The sequence below is a fragment of the Barbus barbus genome (genome assembly GCF_936440315.1).
Source record: "Barbus barbus genome assembly, chromosome: 14".
In the NCBI taxonomy this organism is placed as follows: domain Eukaryota; kingdom Metazoa; phylum Chordata; class Actinopteri; order Cypriniformes; family Cyprinidae; genus Barbus; species Barbus barbus.
This window is the reverse complement of record NC_136742.1, coordinates 15636599-15657478: the sequence shown is the minus strand read 5'-3', so window position 1 is coordinate 15657478 and position 20880 is coordinate 15636599. Positions and strand designations below refer to the sequence as shown.

Here is a 20880-nt window from a genome sequence, read left to right as displayed (position 1 = left end):
AGCACACTAGCTAATTGTACTATCATTTGTTGAACTTGAATCATTCAAGCGTCATTAAATGCACAGTTGTAAGGTCAAGTGTTCTATCAGTCTGTCTGCTTGTCCCACTTTCTGTCAGTTTCTCATTAACTGCGAAGGCTGCTGTTCTTGTCAGGCTAATATTCTGATCAGTTGTTTCCTTTTCCTCTCAGTGTTCTCCTTCTCAGATGCGTCAGAATGAGTAACCCTGTAACAGGATTATATGGCTATATGGCTTTAGTTCCTGGCCCATGCACAGCTGAATTGATAAAAGAGACCAAGTTTGATGGCTCACACAGGCAGTTTAGAAAATGACAAGCAGCGGCTTTAGCAGTAGTGTTACTTTCGTTAACGATTACGATGACGAAAAATGTTCGTTGACAAGCTTTTTTCCCATGACTAAGATGAGACGAAGACGAGACAACAATAAGGTAAATGAACGATAACTATGACTATATCAACATGCAACTTCGTTGACGAAATAAGACGAGACTAAAATGTATTAAAAAATAAATAAAAACATTAACGAAAACCTCTTTATTTTCGTCAAAAAAAGGAGACAAAATGTTATTGCGGACTGAAGTTCAAGTCTCTGAATTAGACACTGACAAACAAGCTGGAGTTTAGAATCTAAAATGAAAGCGTCGCTCAGCCGGTTAGTGTTCTGTCATGAGATCTCGACTGTACTGTGGTTGCTGAATAAATGCACTTACTCAACAATAGAGAAATAGGCCATTGCCATTTGGAATTATAGTGGAATCACTTCGAATTTCACTGTTAGAATATTTTTCGTTTGTTTTAGCAGTTTTCATAATATAGACAGAGAGATTGCATAAGTCTTTGGTATTAATATAATAAAAAGCCAATAATAAATAAGAACACTAGATGAGGAAAAATACACAATGAGTCCACATTCTATTGATTTGTGCTTACTGGTGAAAGTGCAATACCTGAAATGCAAAAGTAAATTTGACATGACAACAATCATTAAGATTATAAATTTGAGAAAAATAATTTTTATCCGTTTAACCATTATATAGCAAGACGAAAATGTGACTAAGATTTGACTAAAACGCTCATACATTTAATTGACTTAAACTTGACGAAACAAAAACAGGACAAGGCTGACTAAATATAATAACTAAAATGTACATTTGAATAAGACTAATTTAAAAATGGCTGCCAAAATTAATACTGCTGTACGGTTAATTGATAATAATCTTATTGCAAAAATGTCAAGTTTTCATTGACTAAAACTAGACTAAAATACTTTAGATTTTCTTTGACTAAAACTAGACTAAAATGCTGAGACTTTTAGTTTTAGACACCAAAAATACCTCACATGTACCCATAATCCCCTTAGTCTTTAAGAACCGGAGACCACCAGTCATTGGCAACGTAAGCAGCCTATTATTTTAGTGAAGATGACATATTTTTATACATATTTGGTAAATCAAAATCCTAGTGGCCAGTGATGATAAAATTATTAATACATAACCATTCACAAATCATAAAAACCCTTGAAACACTATGTGTTTGTAGTTATGATGATAAAGATGATGCTGTGCATGCATCAGATTAAGTCAAGTGACGTTACTGCACACGGAGGTGTGTTTATAAGGGTTTCACCGCGCACAGCACAGTCTAACACGACTCTGTTATTCAGCTACGTGCAGCGCACTTCCGATGACATACACTTGCAAACACCCATTCAGAGAGACCTTGGCAAACCAGCCAGACATACACACATTTCAGGCATCTCATCGACGTCAATGCCATCCTCATGCTGAAAAGAAGAAGAGGGTTTGTGAATGCGGGTTGGTTATATTTGAATGATACAAAATGCCTAATGCGTTTTCCAACTTTTTGCATTCATTTGACACTAAACTGCGACTTAAAGTAGTATCAAAACTGCTTATTGTACAAAATGCAATGACTTTGAATCATCTGCCAATTTTTACATGTTAATTTGATTCTGCACAACAAAGAAGTACAGTATATATCATTTAAATACTGAACTGTATGGACAGATTGTGTTGTGAGTCTGTCTGTATGAGTCTCTATGAACACTGTGTGCAAGAAAGTGAGTTACATTTCACTAACATTTTTTTGTCTGTCTAGTCCACATGCGTAGAAGCCGTTAAGTGTGAGTGCAGCGGTCTTAGACGTACTGTAAATGATATTGTCTGGTCTGAATGCTTACATAATCTTGAGTCATCAATGACATCTACTGAGTCTCCTCCATTAGCACACCCTACACATGGTTCTTAACATCTACAATAAAGAGTACAATAGAGGATATAGGGTTCATGTAAGGGATTTTATCCATTCAGTATCTATCAGTATTGTGTACAAATCAGTTAAATCTGCAAGCAACAAGTAGTTTGATCCAAACAACGGCTCAGCATAAACCTAACTACCAGTGTTATTTCTGAAGAACTGCACTGAAGAGATTTAGACCAGGCTGGTAGATTTTTTGACTTCAGTCTATTATAAAATCCAACAAACAATGACAAGAACTAGGTGCTTGAGGAAACAGTTTAACAGCAACATTTTGACAAAATGTTTCTTGGAAAAGTAATTTTGCACAAAAACAGCTTAATTGCAGAATGAGCACTAAAATCAGTTACCAGCCATTATAGCGTTTATAAACCCCACTGTTAAAGAAACACGTCTCTTATGTGCACCAAGGCTGCATTTATTTGATCAAAAACTACAGTAAAACAGTAATATTGTAAAGAAATCTGATAATTTAATATGATGATTTGGTGCTCAAGAAACATTTTTTTTATCAATGTGGAATACAGTTGTGCTGCTTAATATTTTATGATACACTTTTTGATAAATATAATGTTATTAATTCAACTTGAAATATAAAGCTTTTGTAATATAACAGTCTTTACTGTGACTTCTGATTAATTTAAGGCATCCTGACTGAACAAATATTATTTTATTTTTTTAAATGTACATTTGACTGGTTGTGTAGTATATATATGGTATAGTATATATATGGGTGGTGATGGTGCAGTGGATAAGACACATGCCTTTGGTGTGAGAGACCCGGGTTCGAATCCACTGTGAGACACCAATGTGTCCCTGAGCAAGACACTTAACCCCTATAGTTGCTCCAGAGGCGTGCGACCTCTGACATATATAGCAATTGTAAGTCGCTTTGGATAAAAGCGTCAGCTAAATGTAAAATGTAAATATATATATGTATGTAATATTTACATACTACATGTGTCCTCCCATGTTCAGGCTCTTCACCACTGCTGTAAATTCACATGGTGTTTCCCAGCATGACTTGCTCAGACCACCTGCATCTCTGAACCTTTACCACCCACTGCACGGCCCCTCCTTTTCTTTTCCTGGAAAGTAACGAAGGAATGAAGGAAACTTTTTTTTGTTCCCCATTCTACCCAATGGCACTTTTCTTACCTTATGTTTCCTTATGTGTGTCACCACATCTCCCTGTGTCTGCCTGCAGTCCTTGCCACCCACATAGAAACTGCACCGTTAAAGAGAAAGAATTAGACAATTCATCTTAGAAGGCTCGACAAGTGCAAGTGACCTGTGCGGAGAGAGATGTGGAAAAACACACTCGGTGGAGTTTAATTTGTCTCAGTAGCTGAGAAGAAAACAAAAAGACACACGGGGAGCAGCTGGGATGTGCCCTGCAATTAAGCAAAATGAAGAAGACAGACAGACTAATGGAAACTCTCCGACGCTCAATGTGCCATTAGGTGCGTAGCTATAGGCCCCTTTCTGTTATCACAGCTAATTCTGTGTGAATGAGGACATTTGAAGCACGGCTGGGATTTCACAAATACCAGTAACCACTGCAATCACTATTAGAGCAAAGAGAAACTATTTTGTTTGTGATTTACCTTAAATGTGATCACCTAATTTGATAATTTGACTAAAAAACTATTTATTATTGGTTAAAAACATACATAGACTTCATAGGTTCATTTAGAATATTATTAATTGATGCTAAGACAACAGTATCTGTTTGCTTAAATATATAATTTAGTAAATATAATTAATGATATATGTAATAATATAAAATGATTTATAATACTAAACTGTAATGGGTATAATTATAAAACATATAATAATGTAATAAAAATATAATGTACATTTTAAATCAGCTTTTATATTTTCCATTTTATTCACAGTTTTAGTCATTTTTATAATGCAGTTTGTTTTATTTCAGCTTTTTTATTATATTATTTTATTTTATTTTTCAGTTTTAGTGCATAATTTTATTACATTTTTATTTACATTTTATGTAAAGTTTTTCTTTTTGTTGTGTTGTTTTTATATATATATATATATATATATATATATATATATGTAGCCTATGTATATGTATATATGTATATATACACAATGTATATATATATATATATATATATATATAATGTATATATGTGTGTGTGTATATATATATATATATAATGTGTATAATGTATATATATGTTTAAAATGTTTTTAATGGATTTAATTATATATATATATATATATAAAATAATTATACATAGTCCCATTGGATCGCAGTCTATGAACCTTTGAGTATTCTTTCACAATAAAAACACACAGTTCTTCCTGTATTTTTCATCTAGAAAAGTTCATTTTGTCCCCAACAAGAAAAACTAAATAAAACAAGAGAACAACCAAAGTTCCAGAGGCGACACAGTTCACTGCACTTTTTGACTGTTCACATCTGTTTAACAAAAAGGACACACCGAAGCACATCAGTCCTCAGAAAACCCATTTGCGACAACTGAATCATACATATGCATGATCACGGCAGACATTTTAGCAAATGTTTCCTTTTTTGTGGTTTTAACATACTGTGCCAAGGTTGATTTGTGTCTGGCCGTGAGTCTCTGCTGTGTCTCTGTGCTGTCTTTCATGTCTCTGACAAATGGGTTCCCTCTAGACACTCTCTCATGCACACAGCAGACATTAATGAGTATTCTGCTCACGTGCTCCAACACACAACCACACAAACGCTTAATACACAGACATAACACACAAGAATAACATACGATTAGTTACAGCTAGTCTGTTAGCTGTGCTGCAGGTTGAGACTAATAGGTTTTACCATTTTGATGGTGAATTTGTATGAATTCGTAATAACTCATTAAAGGTTTTGGTATGAAATTTATACAAAATAATTCCAAAATCTTGTCAAACCATTTTTCTCATGGGATACATGAAGCTCATAATAATTGTTTACCTGACCCAGAGGCACATATCACACAAACATAAATGCATAGTGGACAGAAAGCATTTTTTCATGCTGCCTCTATAATTTTATTCCTCCTTCAGTATCACTCCATCCTTCCCTTGTCTCGCTCATTCCCTCTTGTTTATGACTCTCCTCATGTCCGTCTCGCTCTATCTCATCTGTAACTGCACAAACCTCTACAATTAAAGCCTCCTGCTCCGTCCCATCGCTCTTACTCTCTGTCTCTCGGCAGCCGGAGCAGTAAAAGCTGGCTAGACGATCAACTCCTGAGGGCTGAAGCAAATGACAAGGGAGTCTGACATAGACCATCACTCAGAAACCGAGCAGGCTGTTTTATGTGTCAAGATGTGTAGCATATCCATTATTTTCATTTACAGGAAGAAGCAACTGAAGAAAGATTAAAACATAAAGTGTGTAAAGAGTGTGTGATCATAAGATCATGTGTGAATGTTAAGCCCATTGGCACAACCTGCTGTCTCTGATCATATCTTAATGTGTGTCATACAGATAACCTCTGATCGATCCCCACAACACTATCATGAATTATCAAAACAGAGCTCTTAGAGTGAAAGTACTTGATGCATATCATGATTTTTTAAGCACGTATAATGCCTAAAAGGGAAAAATCTGTAATTATTTATTTACTAATCCTCGTGTCATTCCAGGTTTCTGTGAAAATTATGAATGAGTCTTATATTTTCAATTTATTGGTTGATCTTATTCACAAAACAAGTCTGAAATGGTAAATCTGTCTTATATTGAATAAGTTAGGGTTCGAATTGATGACAGCTCACAGGGTAGGGGAAGATTATCACTGAAAAAACTTACATTTCATTCAGTTTCTCATATAGAAGACATGGAATATAATGCACGAGTTGTACAGACCACTTAGTTGATTACAATTTTAAAGCTTTAGTCCCCATTCATGATTAATGCATAAAAATTGTGCAGCATAGCAAGACATCAGGGGAAATAAATGATGACAGGATTATTATTTTTTGGGTGAACTATACCTTTAAATATGTGATTACATAAACAGAAAATTTCTCTACGCTTTATGTTTTTGTGACAGAATTTTATGAATTTTACTTTATGAATGTGTCTGATTGAGGAGCTAATCATTACAATTTCGAAGGGCTGTATTGCTTCTTTACACCAAAAAAGGAAACACCATGACTATAAAAGAAATATGAAGATCCTGCTCATGCCTGCATGAATGTATATACTGTTCAAGAGGTAATCAAGAAAAATAAAACTAGTTTGTAAACAAAAATAGTGATTACCGGCAAGTGTGTTTGATTAATGCTTGTTTATTCTGACTTAATGCAGAATTTCCACTGAGCAATTATAACTCTTTCCGGAATTTGTGAGTCTCTAGAGGGATGAGTATGTAGTTCCAATGCACTGTAGAAGCACATTTGTTCATCATTTTCTTGGGAAATGCACTTTATCCACTAGCCTCTCACATGGCAAAAGCTCGTAGTGGAAGCAAACAGGATAATACTAGTGTTTAACATGTCAGTCTTTCCCTTCCACAATACATGCAATTATGCATGCAAGTAATGACAAATGCATCACAGATTAAGGATATTGCCCCTTTTAATATGTTGATATCAATCAGGCACACTTTTAAAGGATTAATTCTGTTGTCATTTACTCAACCCGTATGTCGTTACAAATCTGTATGACTTTTTTTCTTCTGTGAAACATACAAGAAGATATTTGGAAGACTGTGCTCATTGCTCTTATTCAATGAATAGGGAGTGGAAAATTCAAGCCTTAAAAAGGACAAAAAAAAAAACAACACCTCTAATATTATGATGCACTTAAGGACCACCTACTTACGCATTTATGTATTTTCATGTATATACAAAAAGATTCATACACTATAAGAAAAAAAAAGAAGAGCAAAATGTACTGGTAATGAGTCTGCCAGTTTACAGACCTTTCTTTAAATCTAAAAACAAAACATAATGCAATGCAATATTCCATATAAAACACCTGTGAAAAATCAATATGGAAAATTTATGTAACAGTACATTGAGACCAATTTCTAGTGGACTTTTTTTTAACAGTGTACAATGGAAAATAAAATATTACAAATAAAATATTATCTGGAATTTAAAAATAATAATTCTAACACTTTTTGTATAATATTAAATTTGTAAAATGTTAAATGCAACCTTAGGAGAAACATAAAACTATGGCTGACAAAGTAATTCTGATTATTCTTATGCTTTTTGACCAGTTTTTAGAAATCAGAATGAAACAAAAATAATGTAAATTTCTATAAATCTAAACATCTTATTTTATTATTTTCTTTACTTTTTTTTTCTCAGAACTTTTTCATAGACTCCCTTGCAGCCTCTGGACCCCAGTTTGAAAAGATCTGATCTATATGACTATTGTCTATATGCCTTATAAATAACGTGACAGCTTTATTTGAGGAAAAGTCTTGGAGGGTACTTTTATGGCAAGTATTTTCTTTTTTTGAAAACTCCAGTCCTCATTCATTATAAACGCATGAAAAAAAGAGCCACCAGCACATTCGTCAAAATTTCTCATAGCATTTTATGAAGGAAAGTTATAGAACAACATGAGGGTAAGAAAGTCAATTATGCGAGACTGTTTAAATGGCCTCTCACAAACACATAAAGGTGTACAAACAAATACGTAAACATCCACTGACTGAGCACACACTTTCTTGAAGTGTGCCACGTCTTTCTGCTATGGTGGGACAGATGCTATAAGACGGTTAGCGCTATTAGCCCAATCCATTTTACGCTTGAGCCCTGTTCAGGTATGTGAGTGCAGTACTGCCCCGCTGAGCTCCCAGGACACAATACTGTACAAGCCTTGGGCACATTCCTCGCTCTCTCTCTCTGTTTCTCTGTGTGTGTGTTTTGTGGCCAATTGTGATTCAACCACCAACATGAGCACCCCCACCCACCCCACTTTACTCTCCTCGAGACCTCAGCCTGCTGCAGTGTGTTGACATGCAGAAAAATGCAAATAGAGTAAACATGTTTGAGTGTTTACATCTCAATGAGAAAAAACAATCTCTCATCCTTTGCCAGAATAGGTGGTGGTGGGGGGGAAGCAGGCGAAAGAATTTCCAATAGCTGTTGAGATGCTAACGGTCCTGTGAGTGAGATATGAGATAAACAGTGTGGAAGAATAGAGTTATCAATGGATCTTAGCATTCACAGAGGAAGTTTTGTGGGAAAAGTAGTTCAGTAGCATGACAAAATGTTTGTTCTGACAGTGATCCCTTATCAAGAACAAAAACAACTAAAACAACAGCTGCAGCTCTATGGGTAGCTCTGATGTGCTTAAAACGAATACGAATGTAATGATATGCTAACATGTAAAAAAAAAACACAATTGATATAATATTTAAAACTCTGTCTGGCTATTTTGAGATGAAATAATGATGATTAAACATAAGTAGCTGAAATAGCTAAATGTGGAAACCTCATGAATTATATTAGAATTCGAATATAATAACTAACAAATGCTAAATGTGGGTGCTGAGTTTGTGGCAACTCTCAGACACTTTAAACAAGCAGGTTAAAATTAACCAATGTCGCTAATGTACTTATGGTCTATTACTCAATACTTGATTGTATCTATTGTGAACAGATTGGACCCCCTCAGAGAGGTCAGGCTGTCAGACGGAGAGGAGCCCTCTCCGTGGATCACAATGAAAGGTTTGGAGCTCCTCTGTGAGCATGTGCTATTGACAGGCCTTAGTAGCATGCAGCATTCAGTGCCTCCAAGAAAGACCCTGCTTACAGGAAATCATAATTTTGTGTGTTTAAGTGTTTTTAGTTGGAATTAATGAACTCGCTGAAGCATTTTACAATTTCTTTCTCTCTCCTTTTCACTTCTCGGCAGACTTTTAGTGCTAATGCAACATAATGAAGAGCAAAGTAAGCTCATTAGGTGTGTAATGATGTTCTGTCTGTGTATTTTATCATTGTCCTGCTGCTACTGGGAAATGCTAAAAGGTAGTGTTTCTTCATCATCATGTGCACACAACATTCAAAGTACAATTTTTTCATATTTTTTTCATAAAAAAATAAAGAAAATTATGCCATTGTAATTCATTAACTATATGAACATAAATACACAATGTACTTCTTTTCAGAAGTTTGGGGTTGGTAAGATTTTTTTTTTTTACTGTTGTTGAAAGAAATTACTTATGCTCAACAAGGCTGCATTTATTTAATAAAAACAAAACAAAACAAAACAGTAATATTGTCAAATATTATAATAAATAACTATTTTCTTTGGAACATATATTAAAATGCAATTCATTCCTGTGACGCAAAGCTGAATTTTCAGCATCATTACTCCAGTCTTCAGTTTCACATGATCCTTCAGAGATCATTCTGGAATGCTGATTTGCAACATTTCTTATTATTATAACTGTTGAAAACAGTTTTGCTGCTTAATTTTGTGGAAATCATGACATTCTTCTATGATGAATAGAAAGTTCAAAGAACAGCATTTAATTGAAATAAATATATTTTGCAATATTATAAATGGCTTTACTTCCACTATTTAATCAGTTGATTTAGTCCTCGTTGGATAAAAGTATTAATTTCTTTCTGAAAAACAGACTTTTTTTTTTTTTACTATTTCAGACTTTTTCATGGTATACTGTATGTCGCTTTAGATGTGCACCACCTTTGCAGTAAAGATGGCTTTACTTTGCTTAATGCATTAGCACTTGAATCAGATAGTGGCATACATCTTGATTTATCTATTAAAAGCAGACACACATGAAGTGTGTAGGTAATTGTGGTAATGTGAGGGAGAGTGTGCACACATCACCAGCATTAGACCCAGGCAGGTCCATAATCCATCTAAATCAGTCCATTTACTTTCTGAAAGGGATGCCGAATACTTTCAACACTTCAAACACTTAACCTACATGCAGTGCTGCTAAAGCTCTCTATCTCTGTACCATTCACTTCACATTCTGAGTGGTATGTCTGATACCTGTCTCACTCAATCCTCCCCTGCCTCACTGATTGCCCCCCTATGGGGAGGCTGTATTCCCTCACTACTGACCCGGCCCCTCACCAGCTCTGTTATTACCCCTGTGTCAGTGACACCTCCCTGCTCATCTCCTGTCAACCCGGGTTCTCCTGATGTGGATTCTTCATGTCAAGCGTCTGCTACCTTTTCTTTATATCCATCTGTTACATCAGAATGACAGAGAGACAACATCTGCAGAATTCTTCAAGGAAGAGAATAAAAGTACAAAACAGTGAATCAGCTTTGACAGTTTTATGTCTGACTTCAGCAGCACAAAAAAGGACATCTGGTATTAAATAAATAGCAACACAGCTGTGTTTTCATATTAAATAATTCCTACTAATATATATATATATATATATATATAAAAGATAATTAATCTAATCTCTAGGTTCTAGAGACCATTCAGTCTGTTTACATAAAATTCAGTGGTAGAAAATGTCTTGATTACGTACACTAGTATTCCATTTTTTGGGGTCAGCAAGATGTTTTTTTTTTTTTTGAAAGAATGAATTTTATTCATCGAGGACAAGTGACAGTAAGCACATTTCTAATGTTACAAAAGTCATTTTCAAATAAATGCTGACCTTCTGAACTTTCTATTCATTAAAGAATTCAGAAAAAAATCATGTTTTCATGCATCACCTTTTACACAGAAATATCAAGTAGCGCAGCTGTTTTCAACATTGAGAATAATAAAATGTTCTTGAGCATCAAACCAGCATATTAGAAGGATTTCTGAAGGATCATGTGACACTGAGGACTGCGGTAATGATGCTGAAAATTCAAATGCCATCACAGGAATAAATGACTAAATATATTAAAATAGAAAACAGCTATTTTAAATTGTTATAATATTTCACAGTACTACACTTTTTACTGTGTTCCTGACCAAATAAATGCAGGCTTGATGAGCATAAGAGATTCTTTCAAAAACATTAAAATATCATCATAAAAAAAAAAAAAAAGGCAAGCTCCAAGTTTACAAATACATGCAGATACTGAAAAATGCATATTAAAGATTATAATCCCTCAAAGCAAATACACATGGCCACACAAATTCATGCCCACCTCACACAGCACTAACTAGGTGACAATTAGATGAAAGACCAGATTGGACATCATGTTAAATAACTTAACATCGCATTCTCTTCTCACCTCTGACGAGTATATTGACTCTTCTTGTTGTGCAGCACCTGGGCCTTTTGTTATCAGACAACATACTAACAGTTAACACAGACTTCTTAGCGTTGGCAGTAAGTGGAGAACTGGTGCTAGCATTAGCATTATAGGCAAGACACAGTACTACGAGAGTGGGAACTTCACAGACATGAGAGGAAGCTACTGTAAATCTGTTAAAATTAACATGTCTGGGAGAAAAAACATGACAATTTAAACACTAAATGCAGGCTTAAAAAACTTGATCTAAAAGTGCTAAAATGGATTTAATTCATTGAGAAGGAAAAGTGTAAGACATGGTGTCAGACCATTACCAAATTGTCTTGTTTTAACCATAAACCTTACAAAAGAGACACAAAAGACACGTTTTATAATGTAACAAAAGATTCTGATTTTGAAATAATGCTGAAACATTTCTATTCATCAAAGAAACCTGAATAAATATATAATGGTGTCCACAAAAATATTAAGCAGCACAACTGTTTTCAACGTTTGTAATAAATAAGAAATGTTTTTTATTGTGCAGCAAATCAGCATATTAGAATGATTTCTGAAGGATCATCTGACACTGAAGACTGGAGTAAAGATGCTGAAAATTCTGTTTTGCCATCATAGGAATAAATTAAATTGTAAACTATTTTTAAATAGAAAACAGTTATTTAAAATTGTAATAATATTTCACAAACTGTTTTCCTGCGTTTTTGATCAAACAAATACAGCCTTGGTGAGCATAAGAGATTATTATTATTTTTAATATTAACCCACCCTCTCCCCCCAAACTGTTTTCTTAATATCCTATAATAATATATATTTTCTCTGTATATACCTTAATACAAATATTTGCGCCTCATTCACCCAGCTCCAAATACAGTGGGTTAAAAAATTATTTGGTCCCCTGCTGATTTTGTATGTTTGCCCACTGAAAAAGAAATGATCTGTCTATAATTTTAATGGTAGGTTTATTTGAACAGTGAGAGAGAGAATAACAACAAAAATTCAGAAAGTTATAAATTGATTTGCATTTTTATGAGTGAAATAAGTATTTGATCAGCAAGATTTCTGGCTCCTATTGGTGCCTTTATTAGCTGAGATTAGGAGCACTCTCTTAAAGGGAGTGATCTTACTCTCAGTTTGTAACTTGTATAAAAGACACCTGTCTACAGAAGCAATCAATCAATCAGATTCCAAACTCTCCACCATGGCTAAGACCAAAGAGCTGTCCAAGGATGTCAGGGACAAGATTGTAGACCTACACAAGGCTGGAATGGGCTACAAGACCATCGCCAAGCAGCTTGGTGAGAAGGTGACAACAGTTGGTGCAATAATTGGAAATGGAAGAAACACAAAATAACTGTCAATCTCCCTCAGTCTGGGGCTCCATGCAAGATCTCACCTCGTGGAGTTTGATTCAGAGGAGAACTGGGTGAAAGTGTTGTGGTCAGATGAGACCAAAATCAAGATCTTTGGCATCAACTCAACTCGCCATGTTTGGAGGAAGAGGAATGCTGCCTATGACCCCAAGAACACCATCCCCACCGTCAAACATAGAGGTGGAAACATTATGCTTTTTTGGGGTGTTTTTCTGCTAAGGGGACAGGACAACTGCACCGCATCAAAGGGACGATGATGTACCGTCAGGGCCAGGGCATTGAAGCCAACCAGGGCATTGAAAATGGGTTGTGGATGGATATTCCAGCATGACAATGACCCAAAACACAGGGCCAAGGCAACAAAGGAGTGGGTCAAGAAGCAGCACATTAAGGTCCTGGAGAGGCCTAGCCAGTCTCCAGACCTTAATCCCATAGAAAATCGGTGGAGGGAGCTGAAGGCTCGAGTTGCCAAACGTCAGCCTCGAAACCTTAATGACTCGGAGAGGATCTGCAAAGAGGAGTGGGACAAAATCCCTCCTGAGATGTGTGCGAACCTGGTGGCCAACTACAAGAAACGTCTGACCTCTGTGATTGCCAACAAGGGTTTTGCCACCAAGTACTAAGTCATGTTTTGTGAAGGGGTCAAATACTTATTTCTCTCATTAAAATGCAAATAAATTTATAACTTTTTTGAAATACGTTATTCTGTCTCTCACTGTTCAAATAAACCTACCATTCAGATTATAGGCTGATCATTTCTTTGTCGGTGGGCAAATGTACAAAATCAGCAGGGGATCAAATAATATTTTTTTTCCCCCCCACTGTACCATCCGTCTTAGGATCTGGCTATCATGCTGACACCAAGGCCAACATATCATTACATCAAACTGTGACACAGAAATATTCAATTCGTTTTTGGCAAAGAACGATACGAATGTTATTCAATGACCAACATGAATACATTTACATGAGTGTATAACATTTTCATTTCATGTCCATTAAACAGATACCAGACAGCTTATGTGACATACACTCATTTAGGTGGCTCTGATGTGGTGTGAAAGGTGTGTATTTGTGCATGTGAGTGCTAACAGCCCATAGCTTGCAAGGACCTGTCGAACGTAGACGAATCAGCACCAGTTTCATATTCCAGCAAAGGCCTCCTGTCATCATTCCTCTTATCATATATTCATACCAGCTTATAATCACGCAGGGCCCACCGCCAGCATACCTGCACGGACTAACGCATGAGCGTGGACGAAGGACGGATGGGGGGGGGGGGGGGGGGGTTTCGAGAACGTTATCAGATACAAAACAAGCCTTAGATGTTAATTCTGTCATCATTTCCTTGCCCTCATGTCCTTCAGAACCCGTATGACTTGCTTTCTTTCGTGCAACACAAATTGAGTTATTTATAGCAGATGTTCATGTTGTTCTTTTCACAAAGTGAAAGTGAATGGTGACCACAGCTGTCAAGCATGATTTAAGTAAGCTTGGTGAAAAACAACTAAAATTCCTCACTCAAATATCTTGTATGACTTCAGATGACTTGGGAAAATAGTAAATGATTAGTATGAACTACTTTTATGATACTTTTATGGTGGCTTTATCCCATGTTTGGAGTTTGACACAATCTAGTTTACATTATAAGCAAGCAAGAGCAGCATGAGCATTCTTCAAAGAGTTTCCTTATACATTCTTCAGAAAACATTGGCTTGAGACTGTGCTATTTTAGCATTATGTTTATACTATTGTAGTGTTTATTAATATTTTGGAGGTTTCACAGACAGGGCTTAGCTTAAACCAGGACTAGGCCTTAGTTAAATTTGGATATTTAAGCAGCTTTTATAAAAATACATTAGAAGAAAATGTTACTGGTGTGCATCTTGAGACAGATCAACAAGGGCACTGACATATTTCAAGATATGTCAGAGCAAGATATTTTTAGTTGAGACAGCTCAAACATGCATTTTAGTCTGGGACTAGCCTTAAGCCTTGTCTGTGAAACCGGGGGTAAAAGTGACTCAACTTAAACTAAGTTAGTGTTTTATTATATCTATTTCAGGTTTATTTCAGTTACTGAAAATGGGTTTTAATAGTTTAGTTTTAATTAACAGTAACAACCAATAAGGGTTGAGTAAATGACAGAATTTAATTTTTTTAGGCAAACTATTCCTTTAAATTAACTTTTCTCTTTTAACAATTTACACACAAAAACAGTCAAGGAGGTTTAGTAGGTGAGAGACAAAAATATTAATTGTAGGACGCAGATGAATGCATGTTAAAAAACAAGGTTAGACTTTGATCTTCTAAACCTGATTAGACAAAACCCTCCAAACACTACAGCACAATGACATTAAACATGAATATTGTAAGATCAAACATGAGGAAGACTTCAGAGAGAAAAGCACTTATGCAATGTGTTAATTATTCTCATGAAGTCTGACATGAACATTTAATGCGCACAGCGCACAAATACAAACACATTCACATGCTATAGCAATAACTGTCTCTGATTATTGGCTTCAGCATTCTGTAAGGTGTCGGAGGCAGGGTCGGTGGGTTCTTTGAGATCACAGTAAGAATCCCCCAATGACACCCCCCCCCCCCCCCCCCCCCCCCGACTACAATTAAGGGACCAAGACAAGTCAGAACATGCTGACGACATCAAAGCACACCCACACACACTCCAACATCTTACAGTGATGCTCAAGCAGGGCTGTTTTGACAGTTGAAACATCCTTTAAAAATATATTTTTGTGTTCCACAGAATAAAGAAAGTCATACGGCTTTTAAATGTGAACTATTCCTTCAATGTTTGCCATCGGCTGAACATTAAATAGAGCTATTCAGTACTGACGTCAATTCATAGGCAAATATGGAAGGGAAAACTCTACCTGGGTTCCCTCAGAAATTTCGAATGTGGTTTTAAAATACCATTTTGTGGGTTTTGCAGTCCTTATGTAACTAAATTGACATTTGACATATGACTGTGTGTGATTTATTTTAAGTAGAACAAAACGTGAAAGTCTCTTAAAGTAGTGTTAACTACAGACCTTACTCATAAATCGAAAACCAGTGCTTCAAAAATCAGTTTGAGATTCCAGAGGAAACCCTGTGCTCAGAAGTGCTAATTCTCTTACAGGTTGTAAGAGTACAGGCCCATTAAACATGTGTGAGAGGTAAATGTCTGTTCTCTGGCTGAGGCACTGGATGAAGACAGAAAACACTCCCCTGACTAAGCAATCACAGATCCTTTGGCTGTACACTGAGTCTCACAACTGTGTAAACACTGGTTGAATATGTCAAACATTTTGAATTGTACTGCTTAATGGCCAGCCTATATACAGCGAGCAAGCACAATAAGCTCTGATTCATCATAGAAATATGCTATTATGCAGAAAACACAGATTTAGGAAAATACAGATGAGAAAATAAAACAGAGAGCATTACATAACCAGCAAAAAACAATAAATACTATATATTACCATGCATGTAAATTCTTATGCGATATGGGAAATAAAATATGCAAATGACAACTGGTTAATTTCATGAGTGCATGCAGACAGAAAAATGTTCAGACAATATTACATGCTCACTGTTTGTAGGAAAAACATTTATACATTATGCATAAATCATATGAGTTGCACACTGAAACCAGCCACTGCATATTCAATGCTGACTAATGTCCTGCTGAATGTTTAATTTCATAGCAATATATATTATTACCTTTGCATAAACTTTTTATTTTTTATTAATTTAATTTACTTGTTTTCTGTCACTGCTTACTGTGCTTTGACAATATTGTATATAAAACTTATCACTGCAATAAACCACTTGAAATTTAAATTTTTATTGAGTGTGCATTTAATATTACATATATGCATTTACCAAATATAGCCTACTTCATCCTGCAAAACAGAATCAGAGAGAGAAAGAGAGCGAACGAGAGAGAGAGAGAGAGAGAGAGAGAGAGAGAGAGAGAGAGAGAGAGAGAGAGAGGAGTAATTTATTTATTTACAGGTCCTGAGGGGACTCTGTGGGGATTCTGATCAATGCCTTTTTCTCATTGTCCAGGCTAAAAAAAAAAAAAAAAACGCTTTGCAAGTGACACATTAAGCGCTTAGCGATCATTTAGACTAGATAACATTCTCATCACACGCGTTTGAAGTCACTCATTTACAACTGACCTGTATCAGCAACACTAAGCCCCATTCAAAACCTCCACTTTAAATCATTTCTACAGGCTAGTCGACTAAAACAACGTCTTATTTTCCTTCTCAGCGACTGTAAGGGAAGGTTTTCCCGACGCCACAGTCATTTTACTCGGGTGAACACACCTGTCTTTCTCTTTTTATTCGGTTATAAACAGCTCGCGCATACAATTGAAGCGGTGGGCGGGGCGAGGCAACGTGACCGTTGTTTGCAGTAGCCAATCAGAGCCGAGCGCCTCTGTGGCTGTATAAATAAACCAAAGCTCCCGTCTTTCTTCAGTGAACCAAATACAGTCTTGGTGTTTACAGCTTAGAGAAGGACATATTCTGCGACATCTGCGTGTATGCCGTTAGCTGACTTCGATTCTGACATTACTTTTACGGCGTTTTGTGGATATTTTGTCCTAATTTTCCGTTGTAGGGTTTGGATAGTATCTTTCTTTTGCCAAAATGCGTCTGATCCAGAACATGTCCACCATAGCGGAGTACCCCAGCGCCGAATGCCCGTCCAGCCGGGTCATTAAGATCGCAGTCATCGGCGGCAGTGGAGTGGGCAAAACCGGTACGTTTGTGGACCAGTTTTACAGCTGATCATATTACACCTAATAATATAATGTCACAGAAACAAATTTCTTGTAGATTAGTGTGTTATGACACAATTATATTTATGCATTAATGCCCATTTCTTGTTTATTCCTGTGCAGCGTTGGTGGTTCGTTTCCTCACCAAGAGGTTTATTGGTGACTATGAGAGAAACGTCGGTAAGTCCCCCCATCTTTCCAAGACGACTGATTTTTAGTAAGAATCGTTTAAACTCAATAAGTGATGTTGTCAACTATATTAAAGTCTGAATTGTTGCATTACAGGCAACCTGTACAACAGAGAAGTGCAGATAGACGGAGAACAAGTGGCCATTCAAGTTCAAGACACACCTGGAGTTGAAGTAAGTAACGTTATACGACACAAACACAGTTCTTTATGCGCGTGTATGTCACATTTGTTAGTTACACACAGAGCATCTTTCCCACGCTGCTTCTTCACGGGTGAGAAGTGTAGAAAGAGCGCATACCTTCGCCTTTGTCTTTTAGCGCTTCTTTTGTGTTTCTCCGGGTTTGTGTTTAACACTTGCGGTTAATTGGCCAGCGGGGAGCCTGCAGCTTGAGGAAAGCCTGAATTATTTAAGTGAATCGGTTCTTTCGAACGGTTCGGTTATTTACGGCTTCGCGGCGTATCTTACAAGCTCCAAGGCGTTTGCAAAAAGTGACCATAGTGTTATGTTTCCTCCTAAAAGTGCTGTTGATAAAGGCGTTTATTGTAATTTGGTTCAGCTCAAGTCATTTAGAAGCTAAATGAACAATGCTAAAATTCGACGGATAAAAAGATTTTGCGTATTTTAATAAAAAGATGCATATACAAAACCAACTGGTTCACGTGGTATGATTAAAACTAATTCACACTGAGTTTCGAACGAATGGTTAAGATCGGTTTTGTGAACCGGTTCGTTAAAAAGAATGATTCGCTGCAGCGCTGTGGGATATTTGTAGCAGCGGTTGGGAGGTTTTGCAGCTTCAGCAGTGCTCAGCGGGTTTAGGGATATGAATAAGCAGTTCGGAACAGTTAAAGTAGACCGGCCCATCTAAATGATCCCTCTGCTTTCAAAATTAGAGAATGGCTTTTAATTCAATTACAGGCCTCTTCTGTCAAGATGTCTTTAGTCAGATATTTTAGTGCCAAGCTTGGCATGCAAAGCTCATTTCCCAAAGCAGGCAGTCATCCAAAACCACAGAATTTTTTTTTCTTTTCTTTTCTTTTCGGACTAGACTGAAAGACTCTGTAAGTTTAGCCGGCTAAATCTCCCGTTTTTGTGAAACGACAATCGCAGCCAATAGCAAATTATACTCTTCCAGCTTCTTAGTCAGCTTTACTGTAAAGCAAACAGTATCACTATCACCCACAGAGCTCACACTATTCAGTAATATAAGAAAATGTGTAGACTAACCAAACATATTGCGTAACTTACAAATGTCTGTATTTTTTCTTCAGGTGAAGGCTAATGGATTGAGCTGCACTGACCAGGTATCTCGCTCCATTCAGTGGGCGGACGCCGTAGTTATGGTCTATTCCGTTACTGACTGCCGAAGCTTTGATCTCATTGGCCAGCTCCACCAGCTTGTTACCCGCACCCATACGGATAGGTCCTTGCCAATCATCTTGGTGGCCAATAAAGCCGATCTCCTCCACATAAGGCATGTAGATGCTCAAGAAGGTCCCCTGTTGGCTTCAGCGCTAGGCTGCTCCTTCTACGAGGTGTCTGCCAGCGAGGACTACAGCCAGGTTCACGGTGCCTTCCACAGACTGTGCGTAGATCTGGCCAAGCAGCAGCCTCAGACCCCCGTCAATGCAGCTTCATCTGGAACAGAGAAGAAAAGATCTCCCCTCATCCCCCGACCCAAATCCCCCAACATGCAGGACCTAAAGAGGCGCTTCAAACAGGTGCTGTCCGCTAAGGTCCGGACAGTCACTTCAGTGTGAAGAGGGTTCGAATACCAGCAGGAGAAGCAGAGCAAAAGTGCATGATTAAGAGAGCGGAGAAGATCTCTCTGAATGTGTAGGTCTCACTCCTTGGAAGTTCCTGAGATCTGTTGATGATCAGCAGACCGGTTCCAAACAGAGGCCTCTGAAACTAGACCTCTGATTGTGTCATGGTCACTTAAAAACAAACAAGCAGAGGATGCTGAAGTGAAGTCTTACACTTGTGTTGCTGTCACTTATCCATGTGGACACAGCAGGATTCTGGGAGGTGTGGTCGTCGTTCCTTACAGACGGAGAGTGCAAAGACAATGACTGAATGGAACACACAAAACACTATTAACACTCTGCCTTACCTGTGAAATGTTAAGACGCGCTCTCCTGGCAACAGAGACGGTGAAAGCTGAAAACAGATTATTTTAAGAATTGCTTTTCTGAAAGGCATGTGGGAGAGTGTTTTTTTTTTTTTTTTTTTTTGTTCCTCCTTGTGGTCCAGGCTTTTATGGTCTGAATGCAGGCAGTGTTCAATGACAAGGCACTCAAGCTAAGCATATAAAAAGTGTGTGTATCTTTTACAGTCCTACTCTTGTATACAAGGCCAGAATGTTTCTCCTGGTTTTGTGTAACTGTGCTTTGTGCCACTTTTCTATAGTGGAGTAGAAGAGATTTTTCTTGTGTAAATGCACTTTTAAAAAAAGCCAAAGGGCTGAAGCTCAGAGTTATTTATGTTATTTGATTGTGATTGGAAATAAAGTTTTTTACAAAAATACTTTGAATGTTTAATCACACTAATTCATTGTTTAAACTGACCTGTAAAGGTTAATTTAGTTGAATTTCGTTAAGCCTTGAGATTAGGTGTATGATATTGTTTAAAATGAAACCACCATTTTACAGTATATACATTACCATACTAAAGTTCAAGAAAAATAAATACTTTTCTCAGCAAAATACATTAAAATGACCGTAAAGAATCTGTCTAAACGGATTATTATTATTTTTTTTAAATGCTGTTCTTTTGAATTTTCTATTCATTAAAGAAAAAGAAATGTATCATGGTTTCCACAAAAATATTAAGAAACACTGCAGTTTTCAACATTGATAAGAGTTTCCTAAGCATCAAACCAGTATATAAAATTTCTGAAGGATCATGTGACACCGAAGATTGGAGTAATGATGCTGAAAATTCAGCTTTGTCATCACAGGAATAAGTTACATTTTAAAATATAACACAGAAAAAAGTTTAAATGTAGTATTTTTTTCATAATAT

The 20880-nt window shown here is 36.6% G+C and overlaps 1 protein-coding gene across 1 annotated transcript; it reads left to right on the top strand.

Annotated features, from left to right (window-relative positions):
* The first annotated feature begins 17362 nt into the window (after window positions 1-17362).
* LOC306880305 (ras-like protein family member 11B) lies at window positions 17363-20591 on the top strand. Its single transcript, XM_079433761.1, has 4 exons — window positions 17363-17646; window positions 17789-17845; window positions 17951-18027; window positions 19128-20591. Exons 1-4 carry the CDS (start codon window positions 17535-17537, stop codon window positions 19614-19616), a joined length of 735 nt encoding a protein of 244 aa, XP_079289887.1. The 5' UTR covers window positions 17363-17534; the 3' UTR covers window positions 19617-20591.
* The last annotated feature ends 289 nt before the right edge of the window (window positions 20592-20880 follow it).

Excerpts from the sequence above, each read along its gene's own strand:
- LOC306880305 (XM_079433761.1), top strand. The coding sequence starts at position 17,535 with ATGCGTCTGATCCAGAACATGTCCACCATAGCGGAGTACCCCAGCGCC. Across the intron at positions 17,846-17,950 it reads TGACTATGAGAGAAACGTCG|GCAACCTGTACAACAGAGAA; the intron begins GTAAGTCCCCCC and ends GTTGCATTACAG. Across the intron at positions 18,028-19,127 it reads AAGACACACCTGGAGTTGAA|GTGAAGGCTAATGGATTGAG; the intron begins GTAAGTAACGTT and ends TTTTTTCTTCAG.